The 25,465-nt window shown below is 28.8% G+C and overlaps 1 protein-coding gene and 1 long non-coding RNA gene across 6 annotated transcripts in view; one reads left to right on the top strand and one right to left on the bottom strand.

Annotated features, from left to right (window-relative positions):
- Nucleotides 1-25,465, top strand: part of LOC107446025 (uncharacterized protein CG43867) — a 229,731-nt gene that overhangs the window by 153,869 nt on the left and 50,397 nt on the right. For all 5 annotated transcript variants that reach the window (XM_071188138.2, XM_071188136.2, XM_071188137.2 and 2 more), the window contains 2 exons: nucleotides 7,710-7,865; nucleotides 10,526-10,609. In XM_071188138.2, coding sequence (XP_071044239.2) covers nucleotides 7,710-7,865; nucleotides 10,526-10,609 — 240 coding nt within the window. The remainder of the gene's footprint in view (nucleotides 1-7,709; nucleotides 7,866-10,525; nucleotides 10,610-25,465) is intronic.
- LOC147800960 (uncharacterized) lies at nucleotides 22,517-24,594 on the bottom strand. Its single transcript, XR_015430733.1, has 3 exons — nucleotides 24,482-24,594; nucleotides 23,401-23,576; nucleotides 22,517-22,672 (listed from the first exon to the last, which is right to left on the bottom strand). It is a non-coding gene; the product is annotated as an uncharacterized LOC147800960 (long non-coding RNA).

A 25,465-nucleotide genomic window follows, 5' to 3' on the forward strand; every position in this document is an offset into this window, starting at 1 on the left:
GGGAAGTTTTCGTGGTTTTCCTCTCCGTGTAGCGCAAATGCGGATTCCATCAAAAAGTACACCATTAAGGGAAATTTTTCCCAATACTTGATCCAGGATTCGAATCCCGGCGATGGTTGGTTAATTCGAATTCCGCACCCGGCTCGCCACGGTGCTGACGTAAAATGTCCTCAGTGGCAGACGGATCATGGGTTTTAGTCAACTTGCCGTCAGGCTAACAGTGGAAGATTTTTGTGGTTTTTCTCTCCATGTAACGCTAATGTGGGTTCCATCAAAGAGTATTCTACGAAGACAAATTTTTCCCAATACTTGATCCAGGAGTTCCCTTGTCCTCCATGTTCTTATAACAAATCAATACTACTGGGGGTACTGATCCAGGAGTTTCCTTGTCTTCTGGATTGGTTCAAAATTACAAGGCTTCGGAGTTGAACATTAGTAGTCGTAAACCCAAAATCGGGTCAGCTGTTCAACGACTGATATATATATATATATATATAAATATATATATATATAAATATATATATATATAAATATATATATATATAAATATATATATATATGTATATATATATATGTATATAAATATATATATATATGTATATAAATATATATATATATGTATATAAATATATATATATATGTATATAAATATATATATATATGTATATAAATATATATATATATATGTATATATATATATATATGAAATGGATCAAATTCAGTTATCGATATTGTATAATACAAATATCGTAAACAACTCTTTATTTGCCTCAAATACTCGAATCGAAAAATTCTATTGGATTGTGCTTTGCTTTTACGGATGTGGAATGGCAATTTGATTGTTTGAATTTGAGTCGATGCTCTATGCCGTTGGATCTATTACTGTCTAGTATTGCTTTTACGTTTTTTAAATTATATTGTTGTTGTAACAGGTGTTAGGAGAAAAAACTTTGAAATTGGCATTTTTGATTACATAAGGAGGTGCATAGGGGTGGGCGGGTGGGGGGGGGGGGTTCAGAGCCGCTAAAAGTTAAGGCCACCGAACGTTCTGGACTAATTAATAGTTAAATAACAAGTTTTTCTTTATATTTTCTAAGTCTTGGATATATTATTCATACGAGTTATTCTAATTTATATTTCCCAATCTGAATTTCATTTCAGTTAATGTTCCTTGATATCAGGGGCGTAAATTTTAAAATAACAACATGGAATTTTTTGTCAACTTTCAACTTTTATGTCATAGAAATTAATTGTATTAAAAATTTCAACTATTGCTGATTTAGTGTTTTTATATTGCCGATTTAATGTTTTTATATTGCCGATTTAGTGTAATTATATTGCCGATTTAGCTAGTGTGGAACTGCTGCGGAAAATGTTAAGAAAAACAAAATGCAGGGTTGGAATAATTTAAAAATATTTAATTAAAAAAATCATTGATTTGAATCTCGTGATTTTTTTAAAATCACAGATTTATCTAGAAAGTATTATTTATACAGTACTCCATTAACTAATATATTATACTTAAGGCTGTGATAATAAACCATTGATATGAAATCTCATTGATAATAAATGTTTTATTCATAGAATCAAGAAACAAGTTAATAAATTAAGAAACAAAAAATATTTTTTTAAGAGCTGAAATGTTTGAAAGATTTGGAATGTAACTTTTAAATTATAAGTTTTCATTTCATATCATTTTCACATTTAAAGTGCTCGTTGTATGATTTTTTTTTATCAATAAATATATTTTAATTTAACACATTTATTTTTTACAAGTAATTTTAAAACTTATCACCTATCTACTTGTAATTGATGAATAAAGACTTGCTCTGCCAAGAATAATTTATTTTTGAAAATTTTTTCTGATCTTAATTTACTTTTCATTCAACAAGTTGGTTCACTGTCTTTGCAATTTATTAATGTATTTAATTTGTTAACAAAATAATTACAGACTTTATTTATTCAATAATTAGTTTATAATAATTAAATAAGAATATTAATCTTTTCATTATTAGTGGTATTAAGAATTTTAGTTAGTATTATTGATAAATAATGTAAAGTATTAATTTATACATTTTGTCAGATTGTTAAACGCGAAAATAATTTTAAAGAAAAATCTGATTGAAATAGGAAAAATCCTATGTTTAATTATATACTTAGTTGCACAAAACATGATTTTTATTAACCATCATGATAAAATGCCTTACTGTTTGGCCCAGGGCCTAAATATTCGTCTAAGCACGCCCCTGGTAATACGATTAGGAAAACATAATTTATTTTTACTGATTTGGAAAGATTTATCAAAAGCGCTGAAAATGTAACTTTTTATTGGACTAGATTATTTTGTCTCTTTAATTATGCCCAGTATTTTTCAACCAAAGTGAAAAGTAAAGCATCTTTAACCTTGTTTTTGCATGTTAATTGAGATGCTGTATATAAGGGTGCGCAATCTGTGGCTCCGGCGGCACCTGAACACAATGAAAAAAAAAATATGTATTATTATACAGGGTGCTTATAAAGTCCCGTACCCATTTTGATGTTTAATAACTCATAAAATAATAAAGATAGATTAAAAATAATAACATAAATGGTTAGATAGACTCAAAAAGTTTCAAGGCCCTTGTCAATGAACTTCCACGTGTGCCCCCTCCGTCGCACTAAGAATATCAAGTCGATAGTCAATTTCACGCCAGGTAGCGGCCTGCATGTCGGCATCCACAGAGGCTATTGCGGTTGTAATTCTGGCTTTTAGGTCATCAATGTTCGACACGATCCTCCTGTAAACATTGTCCTTTATAAATCCCCAAAGTAAAAAGTCCAGCTGCGTTATATCAGATCTGGGTGGTCAAGGAATTGGACCTCCTCGCCCAATCCATCTTCCTGGAAAATGGTCATTCAAAGAACTACGAACCCCAATGAGGTGGTGCACCATCTTGTTGCAAAAAGACATTCGGCTGAAGCTCTTCTAGTTGTGGAAATACGAAGTTTTTCAGCATGTCCAAGTCTTGGCCAAAGTCTCGGCCGTCTTTTCTGTGAAAAAGAAAGGCCCAATGACTCGGTCGTGCATTCGTCCACACCACACATTAACATTTGGGGAATCCCTTTGTGTCTCATGGTATTCGTGGGGGTTTTCAGATCCCCATATGCGCACATTATGGCGATTAACAATGCCAGAAACACCCATTTTGGACCTATTTTGATGTTTAATAACTCATAACGCTTGCCGCTACCTGGCGTGAAATTGACTATCGACTTGATATTCTCCGTGCGACGAAGGAGGCACACGTGGAAGTTCATTGACAAGGGTCATGAAACTTTTTGAGTCTATCTAACCATTTATATTATTAATATCAATCTATCTTTATTATTTTATGAGTTATTAAACATCAAAATGGGTCCGGGGCTTAAACACCTTGTATACTTTTAAAAAGAAAAAAAAAATCGAAAATTTTGAATCGCGCATTATGCAACTGAAACGCACTTCTTCGATTCGAATCGATTTCTTCGAACCAATTCGATCGCTATTCGATTGCAACTGGTTTCCTAATTCAACTGTTACATTAGATCACTATCGAAGTAAAAGTGTATTTATTTTTTATCGTTTTTCGGTAGTTATGCTCCGAATTTCCTCGTGGTTTGGAAAATCCTAATATTTTTAATATGTATTATTAGGGCACTCGAATCGCGCATTAAAATGTGTGCTTTATTTATGCTAATTTCATCACAAATCTAAATATTTTTTTTTAAATTAATTTATTTTGTCGTTTTTTCGGTAGTTATTGCTACTCTTTTCCGCGTGGTTTGGAAAATCTCAATGCTTTAAATTGTTGATCGAAATGGGCTATAGGTGCTAATGGGCTATAGATCAAAATTCTCTACTTATGGCAACACTACGCATGCTTTCACCATTAGCGTGTGGAGAGTCATAGGAGAAGGAAGCACGTCAGTTTCTCTCTTGATTTTCAAATAGATTAAAAACTTTTAGGTTAGAAAATTATTGGAACTGAAAACTACATAGAACATAGTTCTAAAAGAAAGCGTCATGGAAATTTTAAAAATTATTTGTGACAATTAAATACGAAAAATATTAAGAGAAAATATCGTAGTACATTCTTATATAACTGAGAAGAGGAGGAGAGAGAAAGTTAAGGCATGGAACCGGTCTTCTCCCCTGATGGCTTATTCTTGCGTTGCGATCACGAATACGATATTATCACGACTTGCTTGTTTCGAATCTTGCATTTTAACATCATTATTGACTCGCTATATTTGAGCGGATTTAATTATCAATCCAAGATATTTTCCTATTGTTTTTGTGGCAGTTATTGTTGCTCTTTTCTGCGTGTTCCAAGAATTATTAGCCGTAGTGGCTCAGGGGATAGAGTGTTCGCTTTCAAATGAGGTGAACCGGGTTCGAATCCCAGCGATAGCTGGTAGTTGCGAATTCCGGACCCAACTTGCATTATCATGCTGGATCATGGGTTAACAGTCCCCTTGCTAACCGTGGGAGCTTTTCGTAGTTTTTCTCTCCATGTGACGCGAATGAGCGTTAGTTCCATCAAAAAGTCCTCCACAAAGACAAATTTCTACCAATACTTCATCTAGGAGTTCCCTTATCTTCTGGATTGGGTGCAAAATTACGAGGCTATGGAGTTGAACATTAGTAGCTGTAAACCCAAAATTGGGTCGTCTGTTCAACAACAGTTATTAAATAAAATATTGTCAATGTGATTTTTTTTAACGGGTTTTAGAGTTTAAAATCGCCATTTCATTAATAACTTTTAACTCTTTCTTTATTTTTGCAGATTTAATCATCAAACTATTGTATCTTTTGGCAGTTGTTACTCATTTACACATGATGGTTTTTTTAAAAATCTCGATATTTTTAATACAGTATTAATACAACATGCGAAATTTGAACCTGCAATTTTGAATTTCAATCAAAAATACTTAAATTCTGCTATCTAAACAATTAAATCACAACATACAATGTTTTGGCTAAATTAGTTGCAATAAAAAGAACTCATCAAAACCAGTTAATAATTTTTTGAGGTATTTGTGGCTGGAAACATTTTCGTAAAGAATCCTCAGTGTATAAGATAGGTTATGTGATTCAAACTCCCTTTTGCAAATGATTTATGAACTGAAGAAATGTAATCAAATCCATATACATTTTTTCTCATTATAGAATAATCTGCGAGTTTAGTTACTGAAAAAAGTAATTTTTTAGAGCAAAATAATTTAACCAAAAATATTTACCAACAAATTACATTTTCTGTCATAAATTTTTCTTAGGTAACTATTTATACATGAATGAATGATGAGCTGATCTTTTAATGTTTTGTATTTGTCAAGAAGAAAGTTTCTACTTCAATATAAAGAATGAATATTTTTTAAAACTAGTAATCGATTTTTGGTTTGTTCTCCCTAAACACGAAGACTGCAACTTAGAAATCGAATGAAAATTTATTCTATGTGCTTATTACATTTAATTTTAATTTTGGTTTGGCTTTTTTCATTTTGGTTTGCTTTTCTTTAGAATTAATTTAACTAATTTTTTTTTTTTTGTAATCTGTCATTAGACTGTTTTTATTTTTTATTAAATATTTATTATGGGTTTAAATAAATAAAGAAAGAAAAAAAGGGACACCCTCAATAACTTTTGATATAATGTGACCATTATATTGGATTGTCAAACACTTGGACTAAATTTGATGGTTCAAGAGTCTCACCTTAAATATGTTCATTAATTAGGGCAGACGATATTTTAAGGTACAAAATCAGACACAAAAACTTACTTTTTCTGAATAAACATTCCATTCTTTTGACAGATTTCGATTCTTGAATCTTTAAATATGGGAGTCAGCTGCAATCTTGGAAATATGGTCCCAAGTTTTTGTCAGGAAAGCGGGGTCTGATCTTGAAACGCGATGGTCCTGGTCATTACTTAAAATTGCATTTACATGTTTAATTATGAAGTGATTTTAAATATTTATAACAAAAGTAAGTTACTATATATTAGTAAATTTCAACTTATATATATTTAAATTTTTGTTAACTCATTACTCTAATAGGCAATTCTTTAGGAAAAACACAAAAAGGAATAATTTGTAACATTTAGGGGTCCTCCGAAAATGTGGGGGCCCTAGGCCTGGACCTCTTAGGCCTTACAATGGATTAATTAGGAGCTGCAGAAAAACGGTAAAATTTTTTTGATCCCTTAATAGTAATTTTACTATTTGCGTATTTCTCAGCAGCTCTAGAGCTTTTTAGATGAATCTAAACATTTTTACTCGCAATTGCAAAATTAGTTTATGCGAAGATAATTCCATGCAAACAATAATTAAAATTTTTTTTTTTTAATTTCATTTTTTTTATTTTTTTATTTAACAATTCTTGAAAGGTTGGTATTGTAAAGGTGTGCAAATTTTTACACCATTTTAAGTTTATGTGGCTAAATACACATTTTACAATTGGTTATATAGTTTTAAAAATGTAAAATTTTGTGTAAGTCACAGCCTTAAACTTCAAAAAATTTTTGACTTTTATTTATTAAAATAATGAGTAGTAAAGTATAAAAAGTCGTAGTTTTAAATGTTTTTTGAAATAGATTTCAAAAAACCAAATTTTTTAATGTTTATTTCTCCTAATTTATTCCAAAGTTTTTGTAAAAATTTTTACATTTAATCTTTCAAAATTACATTGTTTATAATATTAATTACATTGTTACATACAAAATTACATTGTTTATAACGTAAATTAATTTAAAAATGTCGTTTTCTCTAAAATTACTTTTGCTTAAAATCATCCTTAGGTAGTTAAAGTTTTACAAATAATATACGTTGTTAGATTAGGTCAATTCATTTCAAATATGGGGAAAAACGTTAAATAAACGAATAAAAATAAGGATCCCTAACTCTTTTTATTTGTAGTTGCTTAAAACAGATTAATAATTAATATAATTATTTTTAGAAATTTATATTCTGATAAGGAATTTTATCAACATCATTTTAATAATCACCATGTTGATCCGTCATAATCTTTTTTTGCACTTCAGTAGTAGCTTGGATTTCCAAGATCTGGAAACCAGCATTTGTGTGCCTCATCAGATTATTCCATCATTTCATCACATAACCAATCCAGTTACAATCATTACATATCTAATCATTTACTGTCTTCCCAGCTATTGATTTAGCATATAATTTTGAACTTAAATGAAATATTAACTAAATTGAAAAATATATTTTTATGTTGATTTAAAAAAAAAACGAAAAAAGATCGGAGCAAAAGAAATAATTTTTAAATGCCAGGTGAGTAAAATCTTATTAAAACATATCGTGCACTCATAGCCTTAATTTGTTCTTTAAGCTTGTTTTCATATTTATTGTAAAAATTTTTTAAAAATATTTTTGTTTACTGCTAAATTTTATTTATTTTTGATTTTTGTTTTCTGTGACCCTTTCATCATGTCCGTACTAAGTAAGTACTTAGAAGTTACTAATAAGTATCTACTGTAACAAAGTAAGTTATTTTTTTTTTAAGTACTTGCGGCTTTTTTTCATCTCTGGTAAGTTATCAAAATGATTTAAATTTTGAACAATATTTTTTTAGCTAGAAATATTTAAATTATGCCTTTTTTAATGATGTTATAAAATTATAATTTTTAATAAAGTTTTTTTTACAATATCTACTGTACTTTCATTTAACAGGCGCAGGTTATGGAAGAGCAGTTTTATGAAATAAAAAGAAGAGCTTCACCAACAAATATTTGCATTTGTGATTTAACATTTTGTTTTGAAAGCGATCGGACATGTTCTCACAAGGAATGCATGATATCGTCATTGGAACATCAAATTGAAGAACAAGTTAGTTATTTAATTTTTGATTTTTTTTTCAATTCAGATTTATGCTTCTTAACCCTCAATTGATTAATGCCACCATGACACTTTTACTTACTGAGCTCAATATCTCATATATAGCAGCAAAACAAGTAAATGTTTAACCACACTGATAAAGGAAAATTGCTTCTGATAAATTAAATTAAGAGTAAACAGCTTTTATATATAACTCTTTTCAACACCCTCAAGTACTACTTGGAAAATTTTCCCACATTATATCTTATGCACATCTGCCAACCACTATTTTCTAAAATTCTGAAGATTTCTTAAGAATAAATTACACACTACAGAAATTAAAAAGACAGAATAGAAAAAGACATTACTATAGATGTAGAGTTATAGAAAAAGACATAACTATTAGAATATAGAAAAATAGAAAAAGACATTACTATTTTGTATCATAAGTATTTTATTTTATAACAAAACTCACTATAAAATCAATTTATTCTTAGCTTCAATATATTCTTATCTTCATTGTTTAATGTGAACATCTTGATAATCTTTTGGTAAAATACAAGTTAAAAACACAGATATTTTTATTAAATGAAATGCATTTTATTCTTTATTCCAAAAAATGCAAGTTCGATTATGTGCTTTTACTATAATTATCATTATTTTTAAATTAAAAAAATTCATTAGATTTTACAGTTGTTTGATACAGTTTAGTTTTATTCCTTCAATTGCAAGTTTTTGTTCGCTTGTAACTAGATTTTCGAGCAGTAAACTGAGGATCCTTTAAATGGTTTTTTGAAAGACTTTATAAAATGATCAGCAACAGTTAATAATGTGTATATCGCACAAAGGATGAATTACACAGGTATGTGTCTCTCTAAAACTTCTTCATAACAACGAACAAGAGGACTTTCATCCATGTAACATTGGTGCATATACACACCATTTGTTTCGTTACTGTTAGGATCAAACTTACTATCTCCTGCTTTTTGCCAGACTGTATCATTTCCATTTGCGGTGTCCAGCAGTTGCTCTCAAACTTGAATTGTTGATTTTCAGTAGATTTGCTTGAAGATGAAGTTCAAAGCTAAAATTATTGGAGGAAAAAACTTTACACTGAAAACTCTAGTAATTTTAAAACTATTAATAATTGAATATCTATTTAAAACTTTATTGTTCAATTTGAAAATGTTTTTAAATTTTTGTATTTTTCTTTTATAATAAAATGCAATGGGTAGATTTCCATAGCACTATCTGCACCAAAAAATCCCGGTAGTGCCACACACAACGCAAAAACATCGCAGAGGGACGAGGATTAGCTAAAAGAGTTTATTCAGAACCGTTCTCAAGCAAAAACTTTATTTTCTTTTTCTTAAAAATTGTGCTCCAAAACCCTTTAGCCCCTTTTATTATAAGTGAATATTCAAGCATATACTGATAAGAAAATATTTAAATTCATTACTTGTACAATTTTTTTGAAGATAAAGAACAATGACACTTAACTATCAAGATATTTTTGTACATCACACAAGCTCATTGAACCAACAGAAAGTTTTCCCTTTTTTTAAGCTCTCTGAACAAAAATTATGCCTACTTTCCAACATTGTTTGTCATTCAACATAATAACTACTTTGAATAAACCATATTGTTACTTATTTTGCTATCATACAAATGAATATAAATAATGATGTATAAAAAACATGCAGATCAGCCTATATTTAAGAAATCAAAATTAAGATGTTTAACTAATTATTCTACAATATTTTATAATTGTAGAATATCATAATATTTTTTATCCATATTTATATCCCATCATATTATTATCCATATTTTAATATCATAATATTTTAAACAGGAAATTTTAATGAAGTTTTAATAGTGTTCGTATTATGAATGAAATTTTATACATCCTATAAAATGTAATGGCTTTAAATGAGCTATAAGTAGCCGCTTAATTAATAATTATTTTAACAAGGCAAACTTGTTTTCTAATGTTAAATCGTTATTATTTCGATATAACGATTATATATCATTTTTCTACGTGGGTAGTATCAATTTGGTGAAGCTTTTAATTTCCTGCCTATGTTAGTAAATTTTATGGTACCCATACAAAAATATTTAAATGTAGGAAGGTATAAACTGCTTTTTTTCATGTGATCAAGATCTTATGTTAAGTTGTCTCATGCCAGAACTCATGGTAAATGAAAAACGTATTGGTGCGCTATTTCTCATCTGAACCATAGCTTTTTTAGGTAATATAATTATTTTACAGGTGAAGAGTTAGTATCCTTGTGAGTAAAAAAGATATCTATAGAGCATTGATATGTGTGATGTCGTTTGTGCATGTATGAACGAATTGTATATTCCGATAATTTACTAATCGAGGGGAGGGTATGATTGAAGTGAAATTATGCAGCAAGGGTAACTGAGAAAAAGCTTTCAGTTCGCCGAGCAATATCTCAGTTGTTTAAAGGTGATTACCATGCTTTGATATTGCTTTATGAAGTATCTCTAAGGCACAAAACTATTTAATTTTAATAATGTGCTTAATTATTTTTAAACAGATTTGTTTGATTTGTGTAATTTTATTATTATTATTAAATGAACCTACTTGAGTATAATGTGTTTCTTCACATTGCCTAAATATTAAATTTTTACTTCAATTTTTTCTTTAGAAGAGATTGAGAGTGTGTGATGCAAAACAAGTTGAAGATAAAGCTTCAAAAATTAAAGAGTGGGTAAAAAACAAACTGAAAGAGGTATCCTTTATAGGAATTATTATTATTATTGTTTTTTTTATTTTTATTTTGTGTAATTGCTTTACGGAAATTTATTTCATGTGACCTAACTATTTTATAACAATCAAAATTATTTTATTACTTCCACTTTTTAATCAAAGATAAAAAAGTTACAGAATACCTTTTTCTTAACACTATGTCTTGGTGTGTCATTCATTATTTTTCTATATAAGTTCTTTTCTGCTGGATTTTATTTATTTAAAAGTAATTTCCCTTTTTGTAAGACATTTTAAAAAATGGAATGATAAAATGATATATTTATTTAAAATAGTAGTTAAGAGATTTTCTGGGAGGCTAAAGCCTGCTTTTTTTTCTTTACAAATAATTGCTAATAGCGAGCTAGATAATTTCTTTATTTATCTGATTTATCTAATCGTTATAGTTCACATTGTACTTAGGTTTTTGTATAAATTTGCTTTTTTTATAATTACATACTTAATCTTCCTAATTTGGGTGTGGGGATCTCAAATCTGACAGTTTTATTTATTTATTTTATTATTTTCAGTCATGAAAGCATGTAGCTGAAAAAAAATTTTCTTTTTAATACTGTTACTTAATACCTTTAATTCAACTACCTACCTAGGTAATTATTTAATACCTTTACTTCAAAAAACGGTCAATAAAATTTGTTTGTTCCTAAACTAATTAAAATTGAAACAAACATATTACACATTTTCAAACATATGAGCATGCGCTATAAGGAAACAAACTCTAATTACCCTGTTAGTAGTTTTCACTTAACTGGATCATGCTTTGAATTGCGTTGCAGAAAAAAAATTAACTTAAATATAAGATAATTGAAACATATAACTGCAGGAATAATATTTTAATATTTGAATGTTCTTTAAATGTTTCTCTAGAAGTGTGCAAAATTTCATATTTCATGAAATAATTTTTGGGATTAAAAAGTGAGAAATGCACTTTATGGAAATTCTTTGGAACTTATGGACAGGGTAAGAGCCTCCTTTACCCAACATCATTAAATAAATAGATAAACAACAGAGTGAATTTACATACCGTAAAATACCGATAAAGCGCCCCAACTCGATAAAGCGCCCCCCTGTAGTTTCACATCTATGCAGATTGCCAATCAGTACCCAAAAAACGCCCCCCCCCCCTCCTACATGCAGCGGCGCTTCCGACGAAATATTTTTTTGTAGCAAAAAAATTTGTCAAGGAAAGTTATTTAAGAAATAATTTTCTGACTATTAAAAAAAATTAATAACGAAGTCGACGAAATATTCGCCCGTATCGCGATCTGCTGCAGAACATCGCCAATTCTTAGCTAACTTTCGGCAGCAGCCTGTAAGAAAATAAATAAACGAAATAATAATTTTAAAAAAACATCGCATAAGGAGAAAATTTAAAAGGTATGCATCTTGTATCCACCCCCAGCTTGAAGAAAAATCGCAAGCTAGAAATCTATTTAGCGCCTTAGCAATTGTAATTTAAGTGAACAGAAAAGGAAGAATAGGACCCTAAATCCGACACTCACGGGACTGACGAAATGCCGCACTTCGGATCTCTTTCGGAAATTCCAATATGGCCCCCAAATATTACTATAATTCAATTCCACTGTTAATTTCAGAAAAACCAATAAATTTAGTCAAGTTTCGATCATAGATTATGATGGGGTGAATTTAAAACTGGCCCATCATAAGAGAAGAAGAAATAATCAGAATCCTATGAAGAAGAAATAATCGTTTCTCCTTTGGAGCGAGATCATAGTTCTCGTTTTTTCTTTTAGATAACATTTTGTTTTAACAAAAGACGCTTACCTCGCAAGAAAAAAAAAAAGCTTTTTAAACTAAATGCTAACAAACTAACAATGAATAGCAACAAAAAACAAGCTAAAAATTAATAACGATAAAAAAAGAAAAAAAGCAAGCAAGCAACAATTAACAAGAAAAAATAAAAAGCGGCAAAATAAAAAAAATTAATGAATCGAATAAAAAATCGCAAAAGGGATAAATTCATTTTATTGTCCATGTGGTAGTTTCAATGTCAACTGGGTGTGGCCAATTTATGGTCAAACAGAGGAGGGAAATTCGGGGGCAGTAAAGCACAGCTGTCAAGATTGATTGATCAGTTTTTTCCAACTTCCATTTCTTTATTTTGTTCATTGGAAATGCGGGTGTTTTTACTTCTCACTTTATTTTAAACTGCTTTAGAAACAGATGTTTCCTTTGATACAGATTTATTATTATTTTTTTCTTCAGGCTTCGTTTTTATTTTTAAAAGATAAAATAAAGTAAGTTACTTCAACAGAATAAAATTCAAAATAAAAAGAATATAGCTGATTTTTTTTGTCTTAACAATATAAATTTCTTAAAAGAAAAAACGAAAAAGATTAGAAGTCAAGGTCACCTTGATTGGAATGTACACTCACTGATAAGAATGTGAGAAAAATTTAGGGTGTGGTGGGAGAGTTGAATGTAAAAGATTGAGCAGAAAAGAAAGACGGTGCTTAGAATTTTCTTGAGTACCGTTTATCGGCCCCCCTCTATATCACGCCGATTTTCGTCAAAATTAAGGGGGGCGCTTTATCGGTATTTTACGGTAGTAGCAGAATGCAAGAAAAACAGCTCCTTCAGAAGCATATTTATTTGACGATTGTGACACTTTAATAAATTACAAATGATTTGATGAAAAGGAAAGGTATCATAACTACTCATAACAAAGTCCCATGCCCAAAGACTCAATTTCCAGAAGTATCTTTTACATAGTTGCTTTAACAAACAAAGGAACAAAATTGCTTTAACAACTATGATTAAGTCTCTGCCTTTTAAGCATCGAGATTCAGCGTCATCGACCAATTACAAATTACTAAACATCATACTTAAATTATTCTACAGGTATATAAAGATTTTATTAAACCAAAAATGAATACTTTCAGAAGCAGAATAAATTATTTTATAGCTTTAAAGTCAATTCAGAGTAAGCGGCTTCTATTTTAAAAGAGAATAGCTGTGAAAGTTAATAAATAAAAAATAATTTGGTCCATTCTAAAAAGTTCAGATGTTTATAACCTTACATCGCATAGAATTCGTGTTTGATTTTTTTGAATTATATATTTTGAAAAATTAGCATTCAATAAAGTAATTTCATCTATAAATATAACAATTTCTTGCTGAAGTAAGAAAAAGAGAAAATTAAAGCTGATATAAATATGTATCACTTCACTAAATAGAGTTTGTTTTAAAATGTTTGTTCAAAATTTTGCTATTAATTATTGCTAAAGGGAGATGAACTAAATGTTTGTTTTCCACATTAGTTTTTGAATGATTTGAAAGTTTTCAATCCGTTTTGAACCGATGACCAATTGTTTCGCTTTCTATCTCATTAATCATGTAAAATAATCGTATATCAAGTTGTGCAAAGCTTAGATTATATTCCAAGCTGCAGCGCTATGTTTATTGAATGTGGTAGCAACAGAGAAAAATTTATTGCTTTTCTGATTCTTCTTTCATCCCTCTTAATTCTGAAAAAAAAGGTCAAGTACAAAAGAGGTCAAATACAAATTCTCAGCGCCACTCTATTTTATGAATCATGCTCTAAAAATGACTGACTTCGATTCTTAAGCATTTGATTCTGATGTAGCCAAAGTAATTTTTAAAAATCAAGGATCATTCAATTAAAACCTTTTCTGTCCTGTTTAATAGCTTTAGTCAATGCATTCAAGCATATTTTTAAATAGAATTTTATAGCATTTGATATTATTTGAACCATTTAGCGTATCTAGTTTCCCTATTCATTTACATAATGGTTATATTTTGTGTATAGTTCAAAAAATATTTAGGAATTTTCGGTTGTAGTTAAAATTTTCCTTAAACTGTTGCTTTCTCTTGAAGAGTTAAATCCACATAGTTTTTGCAATCCCCTGTCTGAAATTCATAACTACAGTGTAATTATCAGGGATGAGATTCTTTCGCGGATTTCCGCTTTTTATCAGATTTTTCCCACTGATTTCCGCTGAAATTTTTTTTTGCACAAGTTAAAATATTTTATGAGGAATTAAATTTTCCTCGAAGCGAAAGTATTGAAGTCCTCATTCCTCCCTCAAACATTGATTTTCGTATTTACCTGATTTAAAAGTTGAACGTTGCGATTCTTAATCAGGCGATTTAAATGTCGTACATTGCGATTCTTATTTACGAGATTTAAAAATCCAATATCGCGATTTGTAATTACGCAGTTTTAAAGCGATATAGCGCGATTAAAGTTATATAGCGATTTGTATTCATGCGAGCTTAAAATCCTAGTGACGTAGATATTCGCATAAGAGTAGAAGGAAGTGAAGGTCCTATCTTCCCGGTGGCAACAAATTTCCAAGAAATTACCCTCTTTCAGGTTTACCTTAGTGAAGTGGTTTATCTCACTATTGGCGTATCTTTAGGGAGCGCAAAAATGTGAAGTTTTTTGTCCTGTCTGTGATTGGACAGATTTATTACTGTCTCTGACAGATTTATTACTGTTTCTAAGGCTTTAGAACGTCTTACGTAAAAGTATCTTGCACACATGATTGTCATTAATGATGTAATTCCTAACTTGGAAATAAATTCGTAGTTGCACAAAGATATTTTTTAGTCTTACTCAAGTCACTTAATTATGATATTGAACACAAAAAGATTATAAAACTTCACCATTTATGTCTTTTCTAATCACATTAAAACATGAATTTTATTAAACATGATTTAAACATTCATATCGCTTGATTGTTATCGTTTAAAAAAATTTGAAAATAATGTTAAAATAAATTTAGACTACCATTTCACAAACATTGAAGATGTTCGTTAATTAAGCTCTTATGAAAGCAGTTGTTCATTTTTTAAAAAAAAGGGATAATATTTATTTCCAGAAAATATTTGCTTGGCAATAATATTATTGTTTCATAATGCTATAAAACTTCAACTTCTGCGTCAACTTCTCTCAGTAGCCGTGTCAAGAGTAAAAATGCAAAAACACAATATAAATTAATTAAGATTTTTAAAAATAAAAAGTAAAGGAAATAAAGAAAACATAATTTTTAAAAGACTTAGCTCTGTAAAATACTGAAGGCAAGAAACTTGTTTGCACATATATTTCCAAATATTTAAAATCCTTTTTCATCTAATTGAACAAATAAATTTCATTTAAAATGTAATTCCATCAAATAAAATTTCATTCGGGGAAAAAATATACTGGAAGGACAAATGTTTGCTTTAATTTGTAAATTTTTAAGATACTTTTTATTTTCACAAGTACAGTACAGGTAATTTTTTCTTCTTCTTTTTCCAAGGAAAAAAAATCATATTAGTTAAAATCGTTGGCTTTCTAGGAAGAAGCTCCATTATATAAATGATTTAAAATGTTGTGTCCAACTTAGCCGAACCCTGATTTAGCATTAATATTACGAAGATCCCTGATACAAAAATAAATAAATAAATTTCCTCTTCAATAAATGAAACTTAGCAACTAAAAGAGCTATTCATTTAATGGACTAAGTGAAGTTTTTTTTTCTTCAAAAATACGACAGTTTAAAAATAATTGAGCTTTACACATAAGTATTTCGGAAACAATTATAATTAAAACCTGTTACCACTTGCCTACAGGCAAACCGAGGAAGGGTTTCGTGGTTTTCCTCTCCATGTAACGCAAATGGGAGATAATCGGCTGCTCAACAACGATTATAAAATAAAATAAAATACAACCTATGTTTAAATTGTATAATTATTTTTATTTAAAATATATTAATTTAATTTCAATTTTATCTATTTGAATAAACAAAAAACTGTAGAGCATAAAAAGCTATAATCAATTCTTAGTTCATTTTTTTAAAAAGGCCTTGTGTTTCTTTTATTTATATATCAATTGTTTAGTTCTATAAATTTTATTTATTTTGTAAACAAAAGATTTTTTTTTATTATTCAGTAAATTTTACATTTATTCTTTTGACAGCAAAAATTTTATTTATTCGTAGTTTAATTACATTTAAGTTACAACTAATATATTTTATTCCCTTTTATTTGTGCAAATAAGAAATGTGCAATTTTCTTGAGAACTTAATTTTTTTTCATTAAGTTTGATTGCTAAAGTGGAAGAAAGACAATGAAATTCGACTTGTTTATTTATTAAGGTTGGTTGCGATAAACTCTCAAACTCTCCATGTCTTTAAAAGGCTTTAAGAGGTTTTGTATATCTTTAAATGTTTTAGCATTATCTTTAGTTTTGTGATAAACAGTGAAAACGAGAAGGTGGTAATTTCACGGTAATTTCAAATCCGTTAAAAATTACTTGACTTGATACATAAATTGGTATTTATTCAACTCATTTTAAGAGCATACTAATGTGTCCTTAATTATATTGGGAAAATGAAGTAACTGTCTTTTATAAAACAACGAGGATTCTTAAACCTTGCCAATATTTTTTGATTTATATAAAATAATAATTGTTATTGTTAATAAAATTTCCATTACAAGTACCTAACTTTTAATATGAAAACTAATATTGCATTTTTTTCAAATATTTAGACTAGTTACAGTGATTTAAATTAAAAATTAAATTAAACTACTTCATTTATTAAAAATTATCTATTTTTATGAAGTGAAATTATATAAATTAGGGGTGTACAACCAGCTGCCTGATAAACTTTAATGTGCGACTCGCTGTAGCAACTTGAACAAAATAAAAAGATTAATTAAATTTTTTTTTGTTGCAAAAATTAAAAAAAAATTCGGAAATTTATAATTGCTCATTTAGGTTTTTGACGCACCCAATCTCTATCACTGTAGTTTTTCGATTGCTTTTTTTCGGTGGTCAATGCTATGAATTTACGCAATCCCAATATTTTTAATACAATTATATATAATTTCAAATTTTATTTATCACTTTTGGCTCTCTTCGTGTATGTCGATTTTATTATAAATCCGATGACTTTTCGATAGTTACTACGCGTCACCCCGTGATTTAAAAAATTCGGACATTTTTAATACTATAGTTTCACGGTACACGAGTTATAAATCATGTATTAAAATAATAATTTTGTACGTGCTCTAATTGTGCCGATTTTGACATAAATATAAGAGGTTAAACGTTTTCTTCTTCTTCCTTTTTGGCAGTTATTGATGTATTTTGATTTTGAATATCCCGATATTTTAACACATATTACAACTCATGAAATTTGATTCTATTTTTTTTAAGTAATTTAAAAAGTAATTATTTATATTAGCAAAATCGACACCTTCCCAAAGAGAATAATAATAATAAATAAAAATAAACATGAATTAAAAAAAACGAGATGTATAAATTTATATTAAAAGCGGATAGCTTTTGCTGTTGTTGTTAATTTACGTCGCACAAGAGCTGCACAATGGACTATTGCGGATCCCTTTTGCAGAAAAACATTTCAATACACGTGCACAATTCTATAGTCTCATGAGCATGTTTAATAACGCATATCCAACCTATTCTTTTTCATGATCACATGGTCCCGCAGTGGACTGATCGTTAAGACACGGTTCCCAGCAGATCACCGAAGTCAAGCGTCACTGGCTGCGGTCAGTGTGCGGGTGGGTGACCACTTGGACCAGTCTGCGTAGGGACCGAGGGTGTGCGGTATTGGTCCTCATTAAACTGTGCTACCGTAAAGCGCTCGACTTCGCGCGCAGGTCGTCGGGCTACCGAAGCGGGGGTGCCATCCCCTCTGCAGAGGATCAAAATTGTGATGGCATGTCTTCGGATCATCCTCCGGGATGTTTCCCAGACCGTCGCCAATAGCCCATTGTGCAGCTCTAGTGCGACGTAAATTAACAACAACAAATCATGATCACATGATTCAAAAATCACATGTCGTGACGTGATTCGTGCATTTTTAAAATCATACGTTTTGATTCTTCTCGTAATTAAGTCACGCATCTTGATTCGTATTCACGAGGTTTAAAATCACACATCGCGATTCGTATTCTGTAATCTCGTATTAAAAAATCGTACATGTTACTCTTCTCGCAAATCAAAAATCACATACTACGATTATGAAGATGGCTTGAAAAAACCGAATTTTGAGTTAGGCCGCAGATTTCAAGGTTATAATGGCATTCAAACAGAATTAGATATTCTTCCCATGCCTTTCAGCGTAAATTGTGAAACAGTGAGATCGGAGTTGGAGCTTAAATTTATTGAGTTGCAATCTAGCAATCACCTGAAGCAGTTGTTTCAAAACATGCCAAAGTTTTAGTTTTACAAATCATTACCAAGGGCTAGTTTCCCAAATTTCATATCTCATGCCCAAAAATCAATGATATGTTTGCTTCATCATTTGAACAAGTGCTTTCAACTATGAACCTTAGAAAAAATTGATTCAGAAGTAGACTAACGGACAAGCATTTAGCCTCGTTCCTTAAAATAAGTACAACTCACTTCGAACCTCAACACAAGGAAATCACAATATTATTCACCTTATTTTTCCTTTTTAGAATTTTTTCCTAGCCCATCAAACCTTTTTTTCTCTCGATTTTTTGCCTTCGACAAAAAAAGCTTGCCCATCCCTGTTCTAGCTTGGGGAGCAGTCTAATTTTCATTTAATGGCCCGAAAAAGCTATCAGATGATTAAGTATATAAAATTATCACAATATTTGAAAATTTTGCAAATTTGTAGAATAACCATTAAAAGATTTTTTAAGCCATTTTTAACTTACATGGACCATTTTGTATCAATTATGATAATATGATGCTGGGAAATTTGTATATCCTTATATTTTAACAGTAAAAAAGTGTAATCAAGATGAGTAGCGTAATGTAAATTTTAATTAGTTGTTAATATATTAATTGTAAGTAGTGTCATGTTAAAAAATTATTGCTCATAAAGAGTTGTTAACAAGTATCTTATAGTTTTTGATAATTAAGGAAAATAGTGCTTTCAAAATGAATGGTTTCTTATTTTCTCTTCTCTCTCAGTCCGTCCTCTTATAATTTATTTAAAAAAAATGCTTTAAAGTTGGAGTTTATTCCTTACTAAATGTTGAATCTTATTTCGCCCTGCAAAGGTTTTGTTTTAATTTTAATCATTTTTAGTCCTGCAAACTTTTTTTAAATTAAAGTATTTAACTTGCATTTAATTTATTAACTAGAATATTTAATTATATGAACATTGAAAATTTTTAATGTTAAAATTTATCGTTAAATGAACTTCAGTATTATGTAATGTGATAAAAAAAACATGAATTTTCCCATTATCTTTCAATTTAACTAAATTTTTTCCCCTAAGTAATCAGTTTTTAATTTTAATCAGTTTAAGGTATTTAATTTCATGCAAACATATTACATTGTTAACATGTTCTAAATACTTGGGCATGCGGCCCTTCAATGGTCAATCTTCTGTGAATGTGGCCCTTCACTCAAAAAGGTTGTGCATCCCTATGTAAATTATTATGTAATTTTTTTCAAATCTTCAAAAAAAGAGTATATAAAGAAATTTGGAGAAAACATTGAAAAAATTATTAGAACAAGTTTTAAATTTCGCTGCTAGACATGCATAACATATTCAATTACCCAATAATTTTTTTCTATTTATAAAATATTTCATAAGGGTATATAATAAAAGAATTAAAAAAGATAAATGCGGAGAATTTTCCTAATTATGTCATGTTAAATTAAGTTTTACTCCAAGTAAATACAAGGCCCTACTAATATCCAAATTCCTTAATTTGCTCTCCTTTTTTTTCCACTAGCCCTAATTTAATATTTTTAAATTCATTGCAACAAATATTTTATGAAACTTCTTATAGGATAAAAGTACAATTATGCTTGAGAGGATTTATAATTTTCGAACTAAGATATTTCACACATTAGTTCTCAATGTTATATATAAATAAAATGGTCTAAAACGATTTTTCATGGTTAGAAAATTGGTAAGATTCCTTAATTAAAATATAAATTAATTTTTTCATCATTTTCTTGTCACCCTTTCGTAATATTAATATCTACTATTGTTATGTTATATCTATCCATTAAAAATAGCACGCGATTTAAATATTTTGAAATTATTACTAAGTGGCAAATATGTTACATTTATTTTTATAATTAGCTTTATATAAAACTATTTTCAGCCTAAACTGCTATTAGGAATTAATTTCACATAATACATATTACTAAGCAATCTGGCAAAAAACATTTATCTCTTGCTTACAGCTGGTACAATGGTGCACCCTAGGCAAAGGGTTAACTAATTTTAATGCAACCATTTAACATATGGGGTACCATTTTAAGCAAAAGAAAGAAATTTATAAAAAAAGAACCAATATACTAATGGAAGGACATCTCTTCTTGTCTCTAAAAATTTTCTACTCTTGATGCATGGTCTCATTTGAGGAGATAAAAGAACGATTTATTGTATCTAATATTTTTGTAAGATTAAAAAATTGTTTCTATCAATTATAATGATACTGAAAATTGAGGAATTGTTACCAAAACCTTGTACCAAAATAAAAATTAAGCAGTTTTTAAGGACTGTGGGAACCCTGAATTAGAGCTTCAATTATTTAAGAGATTATTATATAAATTTTTCTTTTTATTCATGCTTATTTAAAATTTAAACAGTTTGCAAAATTGAACAGTTTTGTATACTGGAGATTCGATTGTCATTTGAATAAAACAAAACTTTCTTTTCAGTTAGAATTCTGTAAAATGATGAATAAAGTTTCGATGAGATAGAATCTTAACTAAACATTCTCTCTTTTGAAAATAATAATAATAATACACACAAAAAATAGTGGATTGCTTACATGATACATTATTAAAAGGTATATTAATTCTGCAGAGTGAGGATTGAAAATTTATTAAAAAACATGTATATAAACTCACTAACTGTTGAACAAAAACAAAACACGATAGTTTTATTATACACAGCTTAAATATGACATACAAACACATTTTAGAAACAATGTTGCCCTTTAAAAGGTAACACTGAAGTTTATAACATGCTCTTCTTTCAAAAATGAAATAGATTTGAATATACAGCTGATTGAACCAACTTTCATCACTTAGAACAGACAAGATGCTTAATAATGACAGGCTGCTCCAACTTTTCATCACTAGGCTAAGTAAATGCTTGTAAATTTGGCTTCTGAGGCTCTCCTCAGAATAATGAAAAGAACAAACCTGAAATTCAACTTTTAAAACATGCATGATTACAACCATTTTCCACATCACCTAAGAGCAGGGCTGTGCACTCTCTATGCTTCTTTGAAGTGAAACTTTCAAAATATTTATTTTCAGTTTACTTTTGAAATTTTCTAAAATGAAAAACTTTTAACACTGTAAATACAGCCCTGTTCAAGAGGTATGGTTGCACAGATGCGTTGACCCCTTTTATTAGGTTGTTCCAAAAACATATTTAAAAACTGATTATAAAACCACATTGACTATGGTTCAAAATTTTTATAATTTAACATTGTAAATAGAAAACCAGGAACAAGTAATAAGTACACCATAATTTAACTCAATATGGAACAACCTAACAACATATAGCAAGGCGGGTTCCCCAAGAGGCATATATTCCTTTTGCGCCATGACCATTTAATACTTTTTCTCACTTAAATCTTTAAATTTTTTTAGATGCTATCCTAAAAGTTGAAGGGAAGAAAGGTTTACATTTTATAAATATCTTATGCCTTATATTACTTTATTTTATAAAATTCTTAAACAAGAATGGCACACTTGTTCAAATTTATCAAAAAAGGTTAAATAAAGAATGTTATGGATCTTATAAAATCTTCAGGTACTACAACTTATTGTTGGTTAAAATGGTCATGACACTATACAGTAGAACACCATTTATAAATCTCCTAAAACAACAATTAATAGGCAAAAACATTAATGAACATTTTTCTATACTATACCATTTAAAACTTATTATTCAAAGTTATTTAAGTTTACTGCCATATTTCTACATTTGTAAAAATTTCACAGCCAGGATTGTTCAACAAAATTTCTTGAAGCAATTTTTCATATTCTGTTATATTCAACAATCCACAGAGCAATCATTAGAACCTGAAATTAAAGTTACCAACATTATTTATTTACAAAATACTTAAACCGATTAGGAAAAACTGCTTCTACCATAGCGGTTTTAAATCTTTATAAATATAGTAGGAAAGAGCCCCAGCATTATAAAAATAATATCTAAAGACAATAGTGAGTGAATTAACAAAGTAAAGCATATTTTATTTTGAAAATATAAAATAAGAGGAAAGAATTTTTTGATTCATTAACAACTACAAATCAGAATTCGTGTTTGGCAGTTGAATGCACATTCCTGGAGTTTTTGGTGTATATACAAAAGCTGAGAATCAAATAAATAGGGAGAAATATGGTTTTCATTGAAATGGAAGCTAAAAAAAGTACATAAAAATTGGAAAGATTGTTAGGGAATCACATTCTTTCTTAACAAATTCAGCTATTCTATTTCAATTTGAAAAGTCGAACAAAAAATACAGAAATTTTCAGGAACCTTCTTATAATCTACTTAGGATGTAACTAAAAAATTATATATTTTTTATTCATAGAAAACCAATTTTTATTAACACAATTACTGAGTTCTACTAAAAGGTAATTGAGAACTGCAGTTCTAGTCTATCGATAAATAGAATTATTAAATTCTAAATAGGAACTAACTTTTATTAAGACACAACTCAGAATTCTGAAGTCTTAAGGACCCCTAATTTTTTAAGTCTAGAGGAATCATAGCAAATTTATGTGAAATTAGACAAGGTACTTACCAATATGTAGTACAATCACATAAAAACCACTAAACTCCTTGATATACTCCATTAAACCTTTAATTTTAAATCCAGGAAAGCTTTCAAGCTGCACGTTTGACCCAGTATTTACATCAGGAAGATGGGGTTTCAAATATTTCAACATTGATTCCCCGAATCATAACTAAAGCCTTCATCTAAATGAAAATTTAGGACAAAAAAAATTAGATATTAGAAGAAATACTCATAACATACTTATGAAACAAATACAAGATCACAGAGTATGTTAATAATTAAATTCTTCTCATTTACAAGTATTTCTTCTTCATACATTCAAATTACATATATGTTTTTAAATATCTTATTTTACTACACTGAATTTAATTGTAGCTAACTTCAAAACATTAAATGAATGAAACAAAATTAAGAGCTTAAATTACACTTCTAAATGATTAAATTATGTATACAATATTACATGTATTATACAATACTGAGTTATAAATTACACCACATGTTTTAATAGTTAAACAGATCACATGTTTTTAGTAAGCAAATGCATGCCCCCCATCTGAACACATTTAGCTATAACATTCTGTTATAAATTATGATATCCGAAAAAACAACACAGTAGATTTATGTATCATAACATGTTGCAAAATTGTAGTCATACATTAATTACTGAACACTTACACGTTTTATAGAAGAAGAAAAATACATAAGTATATTAACAATCTAGCGATCACAATATTTAACACTAAATAAGGTAACACGTGAAATAAATAAATGAATAGTATGTAATAGAATATTTAAAACCCAAACAAAAAATTAAACTTTTGAAAAATAAAACCCTACAACATACATACCATAACAGATTTGATAACAGGAACCTAATGCTTGTGAAATTAAATATAATCGTGGTTTTTTTATATTAGCTATACGTTATTTACTCAACATTTACACACGCATAGAAAAAAAACACTTAACTACATTAATAATCGAGCGATTTTAATATTTATAAATATAAGATTTAACACGTGATCTAATAAGCAAATACAACAAAAATTAAATATTTTTCAAATTCAAAACTTATAAATAAACTTACCATAAGAGATTTAATAGATTCTCCAAGTCTTAATTACTAAAATTAATAAAATCAATGTGTATCACTATCGAATCTCACACGTGCTACAATTAAACTGCTACACAACAATGGAGCCAAAGCGCAATGCAGGGCAAAAGCACTGACTGGCGACTAAAACAGCAAATAATGTCGCCACGAGAAACAAAATAGTAACCTTTTAATCGTTGCCACCATACAAAACAGACCTTCACTTCCTTTTACTCTTATGCGAATATCTACAAAAATCTTAAAATCCAATGTCGTGAGTCATTTTTGCGGTTGTAATATCAAGCATCAATTTTCTTATTTATGCATGCTTTAAAAATTAGACAGTGGGATTCGTATTCGCGCTATTTAAGAATTATGTATCGTGATTCGTATTTACGTGATCTAAAAATTAAGCATCATGATTTGTATTTTCGCATTTTTTAAATCCGATATAGAGTTTCATATTCATGTGATGTAGAAGCCTCATTTCGGGATTCATATTCTCTTAATTTAAAATCATGCATGTGATTCATATTTATATATTCATGCAATTTTAAAATTAATCATTAGGATTTATAATCACATGGTTTACAAGTTTAAAAATTGCACTTTTTTGTCAAATTTTTGTGTATATATATATATATATATATATATATATAAATATTCATTCTTGAATTTCCTCTTTTTTACTTTCCAACTACTCTCATCCCTGAATTATAAAAAATTCACTTTATTTAACTGAGGATGTTTCTTAAATTTAATTTAATATGTTTAAAAATTGTCTGCTATCATTAATTTTTAAATAAATTTGTGTTCTCTTTGAAATTTTCGGCTTTTTTTTAACATTAATGTTTTGTTTACATGCTTTATGCACCTGATTATTAAACAATTGTCTTCAGAATAATTCAAATTTTAAAAAGTCACATTCTATCTAAATTAAATTTAATGTGACTTTTTTTTTTATTTCTTTCAAAATGT

The sequence above is a fragment of the Parasteatoda tepidariorum genome, chromosome 12 (assembly GCF_982258835.1).
Source record: "Parasteatoda tepidariorum strain Cologne lab strain chromosome 12, Ptep-v5.0, whole genome shotgun sequence".
Lineage (NCBI taxonomy): Eukaryota > Metazoa > Arthropoda > Arachnida > Araneae > Theridiidae > Parasteatoda > Parasteatoda tepidariorum.